General features: G+C 33.6%; 1 protein-coding gene across 2 annotated transcripts; it reads right to left on the reverse strand.

The window, feature by feature from the left end:
* Positions 1-3,203: 3,203 nt before the first annotated feature.
* On the reverse strand, positions 3,204-8,241 carry LOC115966076 (poly(A) polymerase I). 2 transcript variants are annotated; one of them, XM_031085408.1, is made up of 14 exons: positions 8,110-8,241; positions 7,936-8,017; positions 7,653-7,772; positions 7,305-7,402; positions 6,463-6,546; positions 6,234-6,367; positions 6,002-6,074; positions 5,862-5,907; positions 5,551-5,660; positions 5,348-5,455; positions 5,212-5,271; positions 4,521-4,582; positions 3,688-4,000; positions 3,204-3,517 (listed from the first exon to the last, which is right to left on the reverse strand). In XM_031085408.1, exons 1-14 carry the CDS (start codon positions 8,188-8,190, stop codon positions 3,302-3,304), a joined length of 1,587 nt encoding a protein of 528 aa, XP_030941268.1. In that variant the 5' UTR covers positions 8,191-8,241; the 3' UTR covers positions 3,204-3,301. The 2 variants fall into 2 exon arrangements, with proteins under 2 accessions (XP_030941268.1, XP_030941270.1); XM_031085410.1 differs by having other exon boundaries at positions 7,932-8,017; positions 8,110-8,120.
* Positions 8,242-18,803: the final 10,562 nt, after the last annotated feature.

Consider the following 18,803-nt stretch of genomic DNA (forward strand, 5'->3'; position numbering starts at 1 on the left):
GAACAGTCTTTATGAGTGCACTTGCATACGACTTGTTTGACTAGGGACTTGGTAAGTGTGGTGGGCCTTTTTGGTTATATCGGGTTGGGCTGCCTCTTTCGGTACTGGGCCCAAATATTTTGAGTAAGGAGTTGAGACTTATCCAACTGCAACTCAATTTGATCCGGCTTGTGCACAAACTATGTTTCGTTCGCCAGGAGCGCACTTGCGACAGACAGAGTTGTTTTAGATGAGTTGTGACAGACAGATATGATAATAATAAGACAAAAGAAAGTACTTTGATTTCTTAATTAAAGTGAATAGATAATCCTTAATCAAAAAAAAAAATAATCATAGTTTAACAACAATTACTTTTATAAAGAAAGTAAAGGGAATAAGTGGGTAGTATATGAGTTAATTAAAAGAAGAAAAAAATCAGATTAAATCTGATCCGCATGACCAAAACCAGAGAGGGAAGAACGCCTTTTCTCAAAGTGAATAACCTCCCAGGAAAATCCTGTAGTGGAAATTAATCACTTTGAGGGAAGCGAACCTGAATGGTTGGTGCACAAGAGAACTCTTTGTTTCCGGCAGAGAGCAGGACTTTGAGAAGGAAAGGAAATTAACCTATTGGTGCATGCCTGCCACTCTAACTCTCTATCTTTTTCTTTCCTTCTCTTCTAATATTCCCTTTTTCTTATCTTTTTTCTTTCTTCCTCTTTTTCTTAATACTTGTTTTTTATTTCCTAGTTTTCAAATTCCTAATACAGTGGTGCTTGTGTCATTTTTTCCTATACACGACAAGGGCCTCTTTTTATAGTGCCTGCTGTGATCGGATTTTACTATTTTAGCCCTTAACCACCTTTGTCTGGTTTGAGAGTACTTGTCGACCATCACTGGTCTGTTTGTGTGTCACTCCCCATCGCCAGATAAAAGAAAATTATTTTGTTTGTTTGTTTGTCATGGCACCCTTTCCTGCTATGGTGTGGGTGCCTTCTCTCCCTATCCCTCATGGCATGCACTTAGTGGTTCCAACTCAGCTTTACTTCTTTTTGGTGGTATGTCATCCCCAGCAGGACACTCCCCCCAAAAAAGCCCGAGCAAGAACCTCAAAATAGGTTTTTCCCCTCTCCCCACCGCTAAATTATGCCTTCTTACCTCTGACCCATGACTTCACCGTGCCCTGTATTGGCTGAGTACAGGCTGGTGAGGTCTAGGCCTTGCGCGTGCCTCTCTTCCATGTATGTCCAAAATCTGCCTGCTGCTCATGTGTTTGCCGTGGTTGGCCTGCACAGTCTGCCGTCCGTTTTTTACTATTTTCTAGTTTCCCTTTCTTTTATGGCTTACCCCACTTAGGGGTTGAGCCTTGCTTAACGGTGGGCTTTGCCTTTCTTCAACCCACCCTCTTTTCTGCTACCATCTCTTGTCGTGCCATTCCGTCATTCCTGCTGCGAAGTTGTTTGCCTCAATCCTGCTGAGCCTCTTTGGGCTTGCCATTTATTCTTCTCCTAATGGCTCAATACGGCCATTGGTTCTTTTATTACATCACTGGCGGGCTCCTGTGTCCCATTTATTTTCTTTTGGGCGTCCTTGGCCTATTTGCTTTCCTCGGCCCTTTTCTTAACTTTGCATTCCTATGGACTTTTACTGAGTTCTTTGGGTTTTCCCGGCCCAATTACATTATCCCTCATCCTTGGAGTTTATGAGCTTGCCATCAACCTTTTACTTTCTTTGCTTTCATTACTTTGGGTCTACCGTGGCCCATTCTCACTTTTCCACATCATATACTGCCTATGGTTTGCTTATTTCTCTCTTTCCGGGCTCCTTTAAGCCCATTTACCCCCTCAAGGCTCATTTATTTATCTCATGGGCCTGTGATCCATTATTCTTGCCGCTTGGGCTTAATGGGTTCTCTATCCATTTACCAATTCTTTTCTGTCCGCGTTGCTGGACTTCTCCTTTCCACTTGAGCTTCCAAAATGGCCATCAACAGTAAGCCAAAGGGTTCAACAGTTGTTCCCTTGTAACAGAACTGGCATCTTCATTTAATTTTATGCGCATCTCTGGATTTTCCTTGGATAAGGTATCTGTAGCCAATGTCAGGGTATCTTTTGAACGACATACCAAAAATGTTATAGGGTTCAATTATGCAAAATACACTTAGCAACTGTACTATGGTGGATAGGAAGACCTCTGTTTGTTTCAATGTAAAATATTTTCAAGTGTTTGGAACGACAAAACACGCGAAAATGCAACCCACCATCAGCCACCCTAAATGAGCAAAAACCACCAACAGCCACCCCAAAATGAACATAAACCATTAAACCACCCCCAACCACCCCAAAAACCAGATTTGGAAGAGAGGAAAAAGATAGCCACCACCTAAAAATCTGACCATTAAACCACAAATCTAAGCACAAACCACCAGCAATCCACAATGAGCATTAAACCACAAATCCAATCAAACAACTCCATAACCACCCAAAAGAAAGCCAAAAAAAAAAAAAAAAAAACCCACGTAATAAAAACCAATTTCAGATCACAGTTTCGTTTTATCTTTGCTCATCACCGTAGCAACTTAGCACCTTCCTTTGATCGTGACTATCTAGATCATGCTGGAAAGCTTTCTTGACCACCACTGGCATCATAGCTCCCCACCAAGAAGCCTCCTCGTGACTTTCTTTTTCTGTGCGAGATGGGTATGAGAGAAGGGAGATAGATCTGACGATAGGGGTGTCGGTGGAAGCAGCAGTTGATTGGTGGTGCCTCAGACTTGGAGTCGGAGATTGGTGGGAAAGGGGATTGGAGGTGGCTGGGTTTTTGGAGAGAAATTTGATTTGGGAGAGTTTAAGCGTAAAGTGAGTAGGAGTGAAGATGGTGATAAGTATCAGGGTGTGAGCAAATGTAAAATGTTTTACCAAAATTTTAAGTGTAAAATGTTTTACAAAAATTTGCTTAGGTTGATTTAGTTGACCGAAAATATTTTACTTTTAACCAAATATTTTACTGCAAAACAAACACGGTAAAATTGAAAAATATTTTTCTGAAAATATTTTACATTGAAACAAACGGGGCGTTAATGACAATTGCGGTTATAATGTTAGGAACAGGATCCTTTTCATTTCATTTGAATTGCGAATTGGAGAAGATCTAAGAATGTATAGTGTCATATTTTTATTTAATGTAAACTAGGAAATAGATCTATTTCGAATTGCTTCCCACTATTTCTATTACATATTTAACAACACCAGCTTAACAATGTGGATAATTAGGTAGGCCACTTTGAAAAAGAATACTTTTTTTTCTTTCTATAATTTATTATTTATAAATTACCATGTTCTTGATTCAGTCTAAGTGGGTACACTGTATCAAATACAATTCTTGCAAAAATATGCCGTACTTCTTGCATCCCTCCAAGAGCCAAGGACTCATAGTCAATCTTGCTGCCTTGCTTTGCCACAAAACCCTTCTCAGCACCGTCTCTCACGCACTCAAAGATCCTGCACACCCTTAAATATAATCCCAACGGAATAAATACCTGCAAATCAAGAATTAAAGAATCAGTGTCCTTTAGACCAAACAAACTATACCAAGTGCACTGCTGCACCTATCCCTCTGACCTCAAGTTCATAGGTGATGCACTGTTGGTTGAATTCTTGATTTCCCTAAACTGAAAAGAAGAAAAAGGAATGACAGAAAAATACTCACCATGTCTGTATAAGGTGCTTGAGGGTACCCTGACATTGCCTGAGATATAAAATGCTCATCAGTCATCTTACAGAGTGCGCTTTTAACAGATGCTGCAAGATCCATAACCTCATGTGTCATTGCCCGAGAGTCCAGAATCTGTGGTTCTGATAGTTCATGAAAGCTAACATCATGTGGTGCAGTGATCTTCTTAGCTATGTTTATTGCTTCCGATATATCTCCGCCATTGTGGACTGCAAGGCTAAATGCAGCAACCACCATAGGATCCCTAGGAAACTCAGACAGTGCTGTATGGAATGCTAAGATCCCAACCCTGAAAGCATAGACCCATCATGAGCATTTTCTTGGTTGGTCCAACTTAAAATCAACTTCCAAGTATTTCCATGTATGTTTGATACACACACACAATTAAATCAGTGACTAGAGAAAGAAAAAGATTTTAATTGTCCCTGAAGATACCTCTTCGTATCATTAAATTAAAACAAATTGACTCCCTTAATTATAGAATTAAATCATAACCATAGAAAGTGAGCAGACAAATTTAGAGTAATTGTATTTCATTGAAACTATCCACTTTGAAGAATGAAGAACCATAGAAATTCATTGTTTAAAAGAATATGACCTAGTCAGCAATAAAATGAAAATATGTTCAGAATATGACCTAACAAATTAAGAAAACAGATAAGAATTGCCAATGAGCTCTAGCTCAGATGACCCTTCCTCCTTCCACAAGAATGAGTGGATTGTGGAGGTTGTATGTTCATCAGGTGCATGAGTAACTTACCAATCGAAAGAGAAAACAAATAAGAATTCTGTTTTTGATAAGATCTTACCATAAACTACTGTGGCATGGGCGGTCAGGTGCCAGAAGTTTATCCATATTAGAAAACAGAGACTGCAGATGAAATAACAGTAAATGGGATCAGTCACTTGCTATACAGCTTCCAGGCTCTTGAAATTATACCCAATCAAGAGATATTATGCAACTGGTGCAACAGAAAAGGCAAACTCAAAATGTCAAAACTTAGAACATATGCTTCAAATCCTTGCAATTTATGCATATGATAATGGGAGTCTTCAGAGCATGCACAATTGAAAATGTTATAAGAAAACCATTATACATACATCTAGGATGCACTATCACCAGGTACGAAGGCCTGAAAACTATAATAAATATGAGTAAGACAGCCTCACACATCTTAACAAAGATATAATTATGGCCCTGTTGTGACGCTTGTCAATATTGATATCTAAGGATGAAGTAATGATATTGCCATGAAGAGGATGTCATCACTTGGAATGGAAACTTGGGGGATGTCTTTGTTGGGTTATTAGTTTAAAATATTTGTAAGTATGCAAAAGCAAGAGAATTTAGTCTACAAAATTTGTAAGTATGCAAAAGCGAGAGAATGTGTTTAGCTTCTAACAACCGTGTCTTTCAAGTATTTTTCCAACAGAAAAGTTTATTTTATATTGGTAAGAAGCATAAAGCATATAATCAAAAGGACACATATTGGAAGTTACCAAAAGCATGTTAGATCTCTTGTCACGCCTTCGGAAACCATGGCGAACAAAGTAAGCTGCCTGCAACATGAAGCTATATTAAACTTGTAAGACTCTGACTGACAAATAACAAAGAAATTTAATTATCAAACCATACCTGAATGGGTAGAAGTATTTCTAAGAGTCCGAATTTCCATAATAACCTCAATGAAGCTTCAGCAGATCCATATGCAAGCATGTAGTTCATTTCCATCAGTAGCCTAGCCTAAACATTTTGAAATCACAATTTAGCTAAGGGCAGTTTCATGTACAGTAATCACAAGGAGATGGTAAAGGAGAAAGTAAGAGCTCTTTAACTACCTTATCAAGCCTTAGTACTGAGCAAGATAAATTTTTAACAAATTGAGCTGTCTCCCTTGAAAAACGAAATCCTAAACGGGCAGTGACTCTTATTGCACGCAGAATGCGAGCTGCAGAGATGTAGAGTTAGACATTACTTCCATTGCACGAGTACAATCCCTCCATGCGCGCGCGTGCACACACACACACAACCGCACCCCCCCCCCCCAAAAAAAAAAAAAAAAAACCTCTTCAACACATCCAAAATCTAAATCCAGAAGTGCCCATGTTACAAAGTAAAACGTACATAAGAAACACTTCAAACAACTCACCACAGTCCTCTAGAAAGGAAGTACTTGCAGGAATCACAGTTTGCACCTATGCCCACAGAAGACTATGTGAGGGGAAAGTACATTGCCAACTAATCTAGAGTAATGTAAGAAACCACAATGGTTAAGAAATACATGCACACTTTAGATTTTCTAAGATCTTCCATGCCTCCTATGTAGTCATATACTATTCTCGCATATGGATCAAACATCAACCTGCAATAAGAAAGAGGCAGATTAATCAAATGAAAAGAAAAAAGCTAAATGAATGTGAAAATCTTAGAAGAGAGAAGTTACATAAAAGAGATTCAAAGCCACACCACAGAAATGAAACGAAAGGTCTGAATTTCAAGTTACAAGAGTCTTATTAACAACCCGTTAATTGTGAAGTCCCGCTGCAAACAATTCTTCCAACGAATATAATCCTTCTCATCACAACCAACAGGTCTTTCAAAATCATCACTCAAGTCCCTATCAAACTTTCGTCCAGATGTGCTAAAACTCGAAACCTAGGTTGGATAGACAAATTAAGTTACATAACATAAGAAGCAAAATAAAGTCTGAAAAAAAAATCTGCAATTAGAATGAGACGAAAGTGACAAACCTCCACAATGGTATCTTCAACGTGCACATGGCATATAGGAAACCGTTTGCCAACTATTTCACACCATGAAAATGTTCTCATAACCTGAAAATAGGGTCTATGGTCATCATTGTATGTTAAAGCCTAACTGGTGAATTTTATCATGACCTTGCACTCGTAATAAAGGTTTAAAGAACAATGAACTTCACAACTTGAAATCAATTAGTGAATGGGGAAACCATGATTTCAGAGGGAACTCTCATCAGAGATAATGGTCCCTATGCAGAAATGGTTTAAGCAAGCCACATATATAGCGATACCAATCCAATGTACCAAAATGGGGAATCTCATCATCCTCTAGAATACCAAATACTATCACTTTATCAATTCTGCTAGAATTTAGTGTACCATATGTTCCGCATGCCTTCGTCCTAGCCAAAAATTACATCTTTAGAGTTTAACTATGATATCTGTACTGTGATGTAAAATTAGGAAGATCTAGATCTAAGTAAGCTATTCCTCCCTCAAAACATCTAACAGACCTTGGTTTTCTTTTACCAACATGCAACTTCCAGTGTTTATAATTAATAACAATAAACATCCACTTTTTTGCATTTTCCCTTTTTCATTTCTCTTTTTTCCCAAAACTTAATCATCTTTGTTAAGTTCTCTACGTTTATTATTGACTTGGCATTTGGCAATAACCATGTAGGATGAATCTTAATGCATAATTACTACTTAGCCTCTCATGAAACTATCAACCCGTGTATTTGATAAACAATTTCATGTAGCAAAAAGAATCAAATTCAAGAAACCAGTTAAAAATCAACACTATGGCAGTGTAGGACAAAAGTGAGACCAACCTCTTTAAGTTCAGCTGAAGTTATTATATCAAAATCCTTTGGTGTTCGCTGTAAGATAAGATCCCGTACACAACCTCCAACAAGGTAAACATCATATCCTATGGCAAAAAAGGAAAAAAAGTAGTGTTTAGACACCATAAGCGTAGAACAAGCGTTCATAATGATAGAAGCTAATATGATACCAAAACATAAGTCTCATCACCCAAACAAATCTAAAAGCTGCCCAATCAAACACAACACAATTAGTACAATAATGATTCTACTACACAGTTCAACAAGCTAAATATAATGCAACAACACTGATAATTATTTTGTACATTTAAAACCAGCTATAAGCCAAGTGCTTACCCTTTCTCTTCAGTCCCTTCAGAACCTTTCTTGTCGGCTTTGTAATCATCGAAGTACTAATTCCAAGCTCTTTGGAATTCAACCTCTTCCACTCCAGCGCCTTTTGATCCCCTCCACTCACTTCACCCCATGAAATGGAACCAAAAAAAGTACAAAAATTCAAACTTTCTCACAACATAATACACCCACACACACTCGCACACAAAAAGAAGATAACTTTAATAATAAATTTGAACCATAAACAAAACCCAAATTCAGAAACAAAGCAAAGAGCTTCACTTGCATTTTCCATGAACTGAATTGAAAGGAGTAACACACTCTGGCTCCTCAACTGTCTCAACTGCAGCCACCGAACTAAGTCGAAGCTAAACATATATGAATCCAATGATTAACACAGAAATGAGAAAACCCCATTAATGATACACACACAGAGCATACATATATAGATGTAAATTACCTTGAGAAAACGGAGGGAGGGAAAGATAGGACGGAGAGGGAAATGGGTTTTGCAAGAGAAGCCTAAACCGGAAATCGCCATGTGAGGAAGTGCTTTAGGGTTTTAGAGTAGTGACAGAGAGACAGAGACAGAGACAGGGTTTAAGGATTTTGGAACATAAATTTCTTATGGGCCACAGGTTAGAATTAGGCCCATTTTAGACTAGAAAACTAAGACGACACTAACAGGCCCATGGGCCTTTTCATGTAAATCTGAGAGACTGTTTGCCAAAACTAATGGGCTAGAAAGTGACCCATTTGGCCATCTTGAATTTCAAAGAGGCTATCTTCTTCCAAGTCCAAACTACACTAATTTTTTGTAGGTGCTTTTACATTGTTGAAAAGAAAACAAAGACATGGAATCCAATTTGAGAGACATAAAATTAAACAAGTATGGACACCCTCATTAAGAGGTATTATTTTTTGAGAAAACAATATGATATGATTTGAATGTGAATTTCCAACCATTTTATGTGCTAGATAGACTGTTTCCTCTCTCTCTCTCTCTCTTTATATATATATATATATATATATATGTATTTATTTATTTATTTATGAAGCAATTTATAAAGCACAAGGTGAGACTTATGAAATTAAAGTGCATTTTACATTTTTTTTTTTTAGAGAGTTTCAATTTATGACGTCTGCTCCTGATGATAATTCTTTATCATTAGACCAAAACACCAATCAATTTTTGGTATAGGCGGAGATTGAACCTCAGATCTCTTATTCAATCATCAGAGACTTTACTAATTGAGTTAACTGGAACTCATAAAGTGCGTTTACTTGAATGTTTTTTTTTTTTTTTTTTAAAGGAAGAACATATCAAAAGGGTTCAATCGGCTAGAGAGTTGGGATTCAATACTTGAATTATATTGGGATTCAATATATATAATCCTTCTTAAGATGGGATTGGGATTATAGTTTTAATGGAGCTTATCCATTTTAATTTTTCTTCAAATTAGTTAGTAGAACTTTTTTATTTATTTAATATTTAGTGGAGTATTTAGTAAACCGGATTCATTTTTCATGGCTTTAAGTAGGGGGGTCATTTTTTTTTTTTTTTTCATAAGTTCATAACTTAGACTACAAGACTGTTTTTTATTATTTAAATTTTCTCAATATTTTCATAAGCCATACATCCCAAAGTTTTCAAAAGACCCTAAAACTTCCATCCACCCAGCTCTCTTTAAAATTAAAGGAAGCCTAGCATTCTCAGAGATCCCTTCTCATCATAGTCGGCATTACCATGAAGTAAAAGACATGAGTGATGATAAAGATACTATAAATTTAATTATATAATCTTTACAAATTGTAGTGTTATTAATTATAAAAAAATTAATTATTTTATCATTAAAGTGGGATTAATCACATTCATTATACATTAGTTTGTAAGGCTTTTATATAAAATTGATCATTGCTTAATGTTTTCTTTTATATTAATTTTTTTTTAACCATAGGTTCCAATTAGCTCAATTAATAAAAAAATTTGTCGTTAAATAAGAGATACAGAGTTCGAACTTCATCTATATCAAATACTAATTGATGTCTTATTCTGATGATAAGAGCAATCATCATAAATTGGAAGCCATAGCTTGAAATTCTATAATAATAATAAAAATTGTTTTTCAGCTTCATATATGGGATTATGTGTGACTATGAATGATGGGAGGAACTAGGAATTTAATTGGGCTCCCTGTTTTACTAAAATTGTGAATTTGGTTGTCTAAGAATTATGATAGTGCATTAATCATATATTGTAGAACCTGGACCTAAGACCTTGCAAAGAACTCAACTTGTCCACTAACATCTAAACGAGGCAAGTCCTTACAATTTGAATTATTGAAAGCTCAAACAATATATATCTTTACTGAAAAGGATATCACATGTACAAGCTTGACATATATATATATATATATATATATATATTGCCTGCAACTTGATTTTGATAAGGCACAGTGACAGTGATGATACCTAGCCAAGAAATCAAAAACACTTTCCAATTTACAAACGTACAAAAAGATGTAAAAATTTATCCAAAGTGACAAAATTGTCTGTTTCTTTTAACCCAAGACTCTATCAAAGGTACAGTTTTTATTGAAAAAGACATGAACTCGTACTTACATAAAATACTGTATCACCAAGTACGTACTGCGAGCACTTGCGTTTGCCTTGCCATATTTTATGGCTGCAATGTTTTGAGAAAACGAGCAGTCTTTATTGCACGGAAATATTTGTTTCTTTCTTTCCCTACGTACAAAATTTCATACACAATTAACACAGAGGTCTGTATGTATATATATATATATATAGTACTAGTACTACGTACTATATAATTAAATTAGGAACTGTGTTTACGCGTTTAAAAAAGAAACCGCGTATGATTTTTTTTTTTTTTCCCTTTTTGATTGATGATGATTTCAATATAAATTGACCTTGTTCTTGTTCAAGTTCTTTGTGGATGAATATATGTGAGCAACTTCGTGGAAATGCTATATATGTGTTTACACTTCTAGTGTTAACTTCATAGTTCTTTGGGGAAATTACGTAAGAAAAGTCCAATCTTACTCATGCCGATTTGATAGAGTTTAATAAGATCTAAAGCAAATGATATTATATGTGAAGAATTTTTCATTTTTAAATTTCTATATATGAAAACTCAAAACCATATATTCATCAAAATGCAGCATTTTTAATTAATTTTCTTTAAAGGGAATTATTGATTGAATTTTTGTATATAAATTTTGTTAACATCTCTTTTTTCAAATCATAATCATTAATTTTTTAATTTTTTAAATTTGAGGATTTAATATGTTAGTTTTCAAAATAGAGGAAATAAATAGCTACGTTTGATAGTCTTTAAACTGAAAAAATTTCATGAATTTGAGATTTTAGTTGACAAAATAAAAAAGACTTAGGGTCCATTTGGGAACAGTTTATTTAGTTAAAATTAAAAATTTTTTACTGAAAGTACTGTAAATAAAGCTAAAAGGTAGCTGAAATGGTATAGTAGGACCCATAAATAGTACCAAAAAGTGGAATGAGACTCATGAATAGTAGCAAGAGTAAGTTAAATAGTAAAAAAAGCTGGCATTTTAAGCCAATGCCAAACGCACATTGGCTCCAAATAAAAAAACCAGCTTATTTTACTACTCAGTTTATTTTTGTTACTATTTATGGACTCCACTACACTTTTTGGTACTATTTATAGATTCCACTGTACTATTTCAATTACCTTTTAGTTCTATCTACAGTACTTTCAGTAAAAAAAAAAAAAATTAATTTCCGCTAAATAAGTTGTTCTTAAACAAACACTTTAATATAATATAAACGTTCATTGAGTTTTTATTTATTTAATATAAACTATCCTTATTGTTTTTCTCTCACCTTATAATTTGCCTTCTATCAACATCAATTTATCAATCCATAACCTCCATTCCATTATAATTATTAAAACAATACTTTTTCTCATTATATAGGCGAGATTCAAACCCCATGCCTAATTGACGGAGCCGTATATAGTTTCTTCACATGTTTTTCCCCTTAAACTCAAAACTTTTACAATAGGGCACCAGATATAATTAGGTTTACACACTAAACTGTCGGTTGATTATCTTAATACAATCAACACCCCATATAAACAGTCCAAAAAACAAAAATCTGGTGCCGCAATTTAGAGGGGCCACATTGTGAGGAATCTAATAACACTCCAAATAAACTTATATTATAGATATATTTGCTTCACGGGGACCATATCTGTCTATTTTGAAATACATGAATGCACGGAGGTTAAGTAATCTTCTAATAATCATATTGCTATGATTAACGACACAAACTTTCTATCAACGGTACTCTTGTCTGTCTTAATGAAATTGATAAGGTCGCGTTCCCTATATTTTCGAAGGGGGTGTCCTAAATTTGTTTGATATTGTTGCTGTTCAATCCATTTCAGAAAGATTGAGTGTACTCTTTGTTTCTTAGTAGGGAGTAGTCGGTAAGAGAGTATATTATTTTGTTAGAGATTTAGCCCAGCAAGCTTATCTACTTAAGCTTTCAATATAGATAATTTGGTTCTTGAGAATTTATATACAAAAGTAGTGCATGTGGCTCACAATTGTCTAGACAATAAGAAAACGCATTGGAGTGACGTCAAAAATACTATAAATTTCATTATATAACTGTATATATCACTAATCACAAAAAAGTATGTAATTCAAACATTGATTCATTATGTTATTGAAGTAGTATTTTGTATTAATGAGTCATTTTAGTATTTTCCTTCTGCATTTTGCTTGAACTTCTTGTTTCCTATGAATTATTGATATTTTGTACCAATTTCAAGTAATTAACCAAAGTTGCCACTCTAGAAATCTTTCTAACTGTAGGGACTTTTGGGAAATATAGCCTCGTCAGAATTGATGAAACAAGTATATACCTAATCTAGATAGGAGGACAGAAACACACATGAAGGCAGCCATGTCACCAAAAAAACGTGAAGTCATATATATATATATATATATATATATATATGTATATTATACACCAAAATGGAAATTTCTCATTCAACATTCTTGCTATGTGCATCAGTGCATGTCCATTAGTTTTAGGCCAACATGTTAGCTAGAGGTGGCAATGATACATGATGAGGTATCCAAAGCTAGCTTCCAGGAGATTCATGCATTCCATAAGCCCCAATTGAAGGATATAATAATAATATGGCCCCTCTAAGGGTTTGTTTGGATATCTCTTTATTTTGCTGAAAAATTATAATTGAAAATACTGTAGTAAATAATTTTAAAATAAGACTAAACAGTGCACACGTGGGTCCCAACAAAGATAGAGAAACTGTTTACGGAACTAAATTTTGAGACATGCACAATGCACAGTGGCTGAACTGCGTGAATGGACAAACTGCACAGTGCACAGTGTAAGCGGGTTTCACTTCAAATGCAGAAACGCAGACATGAGGGTGAGACATTGTATCCAAACGTTACCTAATTCTAACATAAATGTATACATCTGCCAATTGTGTACTAGAATGTAAAAGAGATATGAAGCAAAGATGAAAACGCAAAACATTAGACATACATAAAATACTTTCCATGCTAAAACATGAGAAATCCCATTTCTCTAAGAGAGCTTCTGGCTCATCGTGATGTTATATTACACCATAATATTACATTATTGTAATTTTACATTAATACAATTTCAATATAAGAATACAATATTACATTATTTAGGAATGTGATAAGATTAAGGTGATGTGATATATTTTGTAATTTTAAATTATGGTAATATTTGAAAAAAATAAAATAAATAAAAAAATTTAACGTTACATCATCGTAATGTACATCACATCAAGATGACATATCAATGGTTAGTAAGTACGTTAAGTTAAGCATCATATTGATAAGAATAGGTGTAATTATATAGCTGAATTGATCATAGCCCTTTGTCGGAAGAAATAGCCAAAATTGAATACAGAAACACAGGGACTACATGGTCCCATCACCAAAATCAAGACAACAAACAACCCACTTCTAACACGCGTGGCCAACTTGTCAAACTCGAAAGATTTACGGTCCACAAAAATTTGAGGAGCTCAAATTGATTGCTCAATTCATCTACAATATCTTCTCAAAAAAAAAAAAAAAAAAATCATCTACAATATTATTTTTGTATTGTAGTGTCAACGGCCAAAATGGACATTTGCCCCATTCATTCAAAAGATGTAGCAAAATACTTTTATTTTGAAACTATCTAGTAAAATACCTATGTTTTGAAATTTAATTTTCTAAAAATCGAGTTTCAATAAAAAACTCGATTTGATAAAAATCGAGTAATGTGAGAAATTTTACATGGAACTCGAGTTCCATGTATTTTTTTTTTAAAAAAAGTTTGATTTCACATATCTCGATTTTTTTAAAATTGAGTTTTTCATTAAAATTTGATTTTTAGAAAATCGAGTTTAAAACAGGAGTATTTTGCTAGATAGTTTCAAAACATGAGCATTTTGCTGGAAAGTTTTGACAAACATATGCCCATTTTGACTGTAGTGCCAACCAATTACCCTTTTGAAATCTTCAAGAACTCTACGCATTTATGATCTAGGTCTCTTAGAAGCCAATCTTCTGGGGCCTTTGATTAGGCTTTACCTTTCACATGAAACCGAGAAGAAGATAAAAACGAAAAAACTATTGAAAATGTGATGAATGCCAAGTTTATTCTTGCTATAGCAATGACAAAGAAAGGTACAATAATATTTCAATTGGTCGGTGTTAAATGTTTTTGCACTTATGCTAGCTGGTGCTGATCATATACTGTTGTTTATTAATGAGAATCGGTGGTTGGCCGCTAAACAAAAATTAGTTACTTCTGGATAGTAACATTAATCCTTGCTACATAAATTTTTCTATTTTTCTTTTTTAATAGAAAGAAACAAGTTTTTCTATCTTTCACAATGCTCATTATTTGCTGCTATATATATATATATATTGTAATACTTTTCCGATTGAAACTCCTAATGCTCATTGTTTGCTGCTATATATAGTAATTATAATTTTCCGATTGAAACTCCTAAGGGGCGTTTAGTTGGTTGTGATATGCCCTTAATGTGATGCACATTACGAAGATGTAACGTTAAAATTTTTGGTTCATTTCATTTTTTTTCTAATATTACTATAATTTAAAATTACAAAATATATCGCATCACTTTAATCTCATCACATTCCTAAACAATATAATATTGTATTCTTGTATTGAGATTATATTAATGTAAGATTACAATTATATAATATTACAGTGTAATTTAATATCACGGCGAACTAAATGCCCCCTAAGATTAATGTTAAATCACTTTCAAAATGCTTTTGATGAAATTCAAGTGGATAATCCTGTTATCCTAGCTGAGGTTTTAAGTTTTTTCATATAATAAGATCGTGCTAGGACTGCATGTTATGTTGTCCTGAAATCAGTATCAATCCGATTCTTAAGTCATGAGGACACATATATCCTATAACAAAGACACAAGTATAACTAGAGTCTTCATTTCAAAAAAAATGACAAGTCAACCCCATACCAAAACCATGTTTGTTTTTTCCTAAAATTTCTCTTTTAGTATAGATAAAGATTTAGTCTCGTTTGTAGCAACTTTGTTATGTTAATGAAGTAAGTATAATTTTAGCCTATTAATTTCCTACTCAAATTATTTTCACACCTTATTTTGTTTGAGTTAGCTTAATCACATATTAGTCATGCTCAATCACAATTAAATCATGTACATACTACATACATCATCATGCCATGACTTAATTTTTCTTGATTAAGGCAATATCAAATCTTCCATTCTTGAACACCTTAATGGGGAACACTCCATCTATTTAACTTGAGAATACTCTTATTTTCTAAATAGTGAGTCCAAATATAAATTAATAATTTATTTCTTTTTCACACTGTCCTTCTCCTTTTCTACTATCATAAATTAACGTGAGAATTATCGATCCATTTTCATTTTTGTCCTCTATCATTATTTTTTAATCCTCTCACTCTTTTATTTATTATCTTATTAAATTTTACTCTTTATATTGTATACCAACAAATAACAACCGACTAAATAATATGATACTACATTCAACTTTAAATTTGTGAATTAATAAAATTTTAAAATGCAATGTTAAAGATATTTTGGTCTTAGAGGTCTAAAACCTATTGTAAGTTGATGTATGGCATTGTAGGTATATAACAAGCACACCAACTTCAACTTAGTCTTTGGTTAATCATCTAGGGTTAAACCTAGTATATAAACCATGTATTAGGTTTATTATAAGAAATATACTCAAACAACAAATATGTAGCCATCAAGAACTTTTGTTATAGGCCTAATCACATTGAATCTCTCTCTCTCTCTCTCTCTCTCTCTCTCTCTCTCTCTCTCTCTCTCTCTCTCTCTCTCTCTCTCTCTCTCATCACAACTTTAACATGTAAGAAATAGACCATCTCATTTTAAATGAAAGGGGGCTGTGTCCCGCCCCTTTTGTAATTGCTTATGTTTTAATGTAATTGTCTTTCATCAAAACAGAAAAGAAAAAGAAACAGTATATATCCACATTGTATATATTAGTATATATTTGCATTGTATATACCATATTGGGAGTGTCGTGAAAAATTTGAGTAAAAGATAATTTTTTAAAAAAAGAAAAAAAATATTGAAGGAGAATGATGGTGTGGACTCATCCAAATCCATATCATATATATTTAAGTGTCATCTTTGTTTGGTGAACCTAAATTTTTATTCTAGCAGTGCCTATAGACTTCTATGTATAAGTCCTAAAATCCAATTATAAATTGACATCCGTAGGCAAATTGTGAAAGAGGATAGAGTCATAGACTCATAGGGACGAATTCACAGTAACAACCCTTTGAAAAGTCTAGATCCTTGTAGGTTATGCTTTTCAAGGCACATCCAGAACCACAGTGACTGTAGAGCCCTGAACGAACCTGAAAGATACCTCAATGCTATTAGTGATTGAATGAGTGAATGATACCATTCATTCATGCACAGAGACAATGACAGAGAGAGAAAAGGATTGCTCTTCCTCTCAGATTAGATACATGTCTGAATCGCTCTGAATTCAACCAGGCACAGGAAAGCAGTTAATGCAAACACAAAAGTACAGGGGGGCCCCCCCTTCACTCTCTTCCTCTCCAGCTTTCTTATTTTCCGCGTTGCATTGCATTCATGGTGCATGCACTGTCCAAACAGTAGTTCATTCCGCAACAGTATCAACACATTTATTTCGTACATTCTTGGACTTAGCTCGCTCAATGTGATAGACACTACCACTGTAGCTTAGCTTCCACAATTCATAGCTAGCTACAACCCGAACCCTATTCTTTGACTTTGTCAAGGACTTACCAGATCCAAAAGATGATAGCAAATGGCTTAGGTATTATATACTTGTGTGGTCTGTCTGTGGTACATATGTTGGATTTCATAAGGTGGATGCATTGCACCAATTTCAAATAGACACATGGTTCTTATCCCACATGTAAATGCAATAAACACTGCCGAGCTCCAAAAATAGTTTAATAGATTATAGTATTACAAAGAAAAAGAAACTTATTCAATAATACGTAGGTAAATTACTCACGCAATCATGTAATGAGTGTTGAACTAATTATTATCACTATCATCATCATCATCATCTTCTTCTTCTTCTTCTTTTTACAACCCTTATTTCGTACTATCTTATTCAAAACAGCTAAGAGAGTCATGAGACTCTGCACATGCGTTCATATAAAGTCAAAGAAAAAAACCGCATAATAAGACATAAACCTATTCAAACTAGCAAAAACGAGGTATAGGGGCTTTGTCTCGATCGAATTTTGATGTTGATTTGATGGTCTAAATCGGCCATATCATTGGGTAGACAATTAGCTTTCTGCGACCTTTTTTAGTTTATGTTGCATTATGTAATGAATGGAGATCGAGGGACTTCTAGTAGTATCCAAACTTTGTTTCAATTGTATGTTGTTGACAAGTTATTTAAAACAACAATACCTATACATAAATATTTTCTCTACCTAGTATCTTGCCATGCATACAATATATATATATATATATATATATATATATATATATATTCTCTTTACATCAAGTTCTCTCTCTCTCTCCTTACGACATGTGACACACTATAAGTAAATTAAAATTTTTAACATAATTGCCCTAACTACAAATCTACAACCAAATTTTTAAAAAGTTCAAAAAAAATAAAAAATTATGAATAAAATTACACCAACAAGAGTTTCTAGAAATTTAAAAGAGGTTTAAATATTTATTGTATTATTTTAATAATAAAAATTGGGTAATATTTTCCATGTATATATTAGAGGTTGTATGATATAATTTCACCATAGGATTCATTATAAGTACTACCCCTTTTTCCTTTATCTAATAACCCTTTTTCTCTTTATCTAATAATAAGGTAAGCTTGTTTATCTTTAAATTTTTGAGTAAGATTATTAACATTAACTTTTGGTGAAACTTTATTACCAAGACTAAAAAAAAAAAAAAAAAAAAAATTGATTAAAACTTAATCATAAAAATACTCAAGGAATTTAAAAAAAGTTTCCTAATTTATTTTATAATCTTTGATAAAGAAAATTGTATGACATGTGTGTATTCCTCAAATAATTTTAAATGATTTTTTATTTAAAATTTACTTTCTCTTTTATTATTTAATTTTAATTATTCTTGAAATGTTTAGTTTAGTTTTCATGATCGTATGATTACAAGCATAATACTAATATTATATTTGGATAAGGTATGATGAAAAATGTTCACAACAAATAATATTTAGACCAATGCTATAATACGAAATGTAGAACCTTTTTCTTTTTTTTTTTCTTAAAAAAAAAAAAAATTAGTGGGCAATTTCTACTCTCCAATACAGGGCCTAAGCTGTCGAACATATATAGTTGGAGTCGAGTTGGGCCAAGCAACAACCAGATGGGCTAGCTCATGGTTATTCCCTTAGGTCCTGCATTTCGATCTACTCTTTCAATTTAATTTTTGACCAATTAATGACAGGATTTCGGCTCCTATATTTCATTATTTCTTCTCCCAAAAAAAAAAAAAAAAATCTAAAACCACCATAA

The sequence above is a fragment of the Quercus lobata genome, chromosome 10 (genome assembly GCF_001633185.2).
Source record: "Quercus lobata isolate SW786 chromosome 10, ValleyOak3.0 Primary Assembly, whole genome shotgun sequence".
NCBI lineage: Eukaryota > Viridiplantae > Streptophyta > Magnoliopsida > Fagales > Fagaceae > Quercus > Quercus lobata.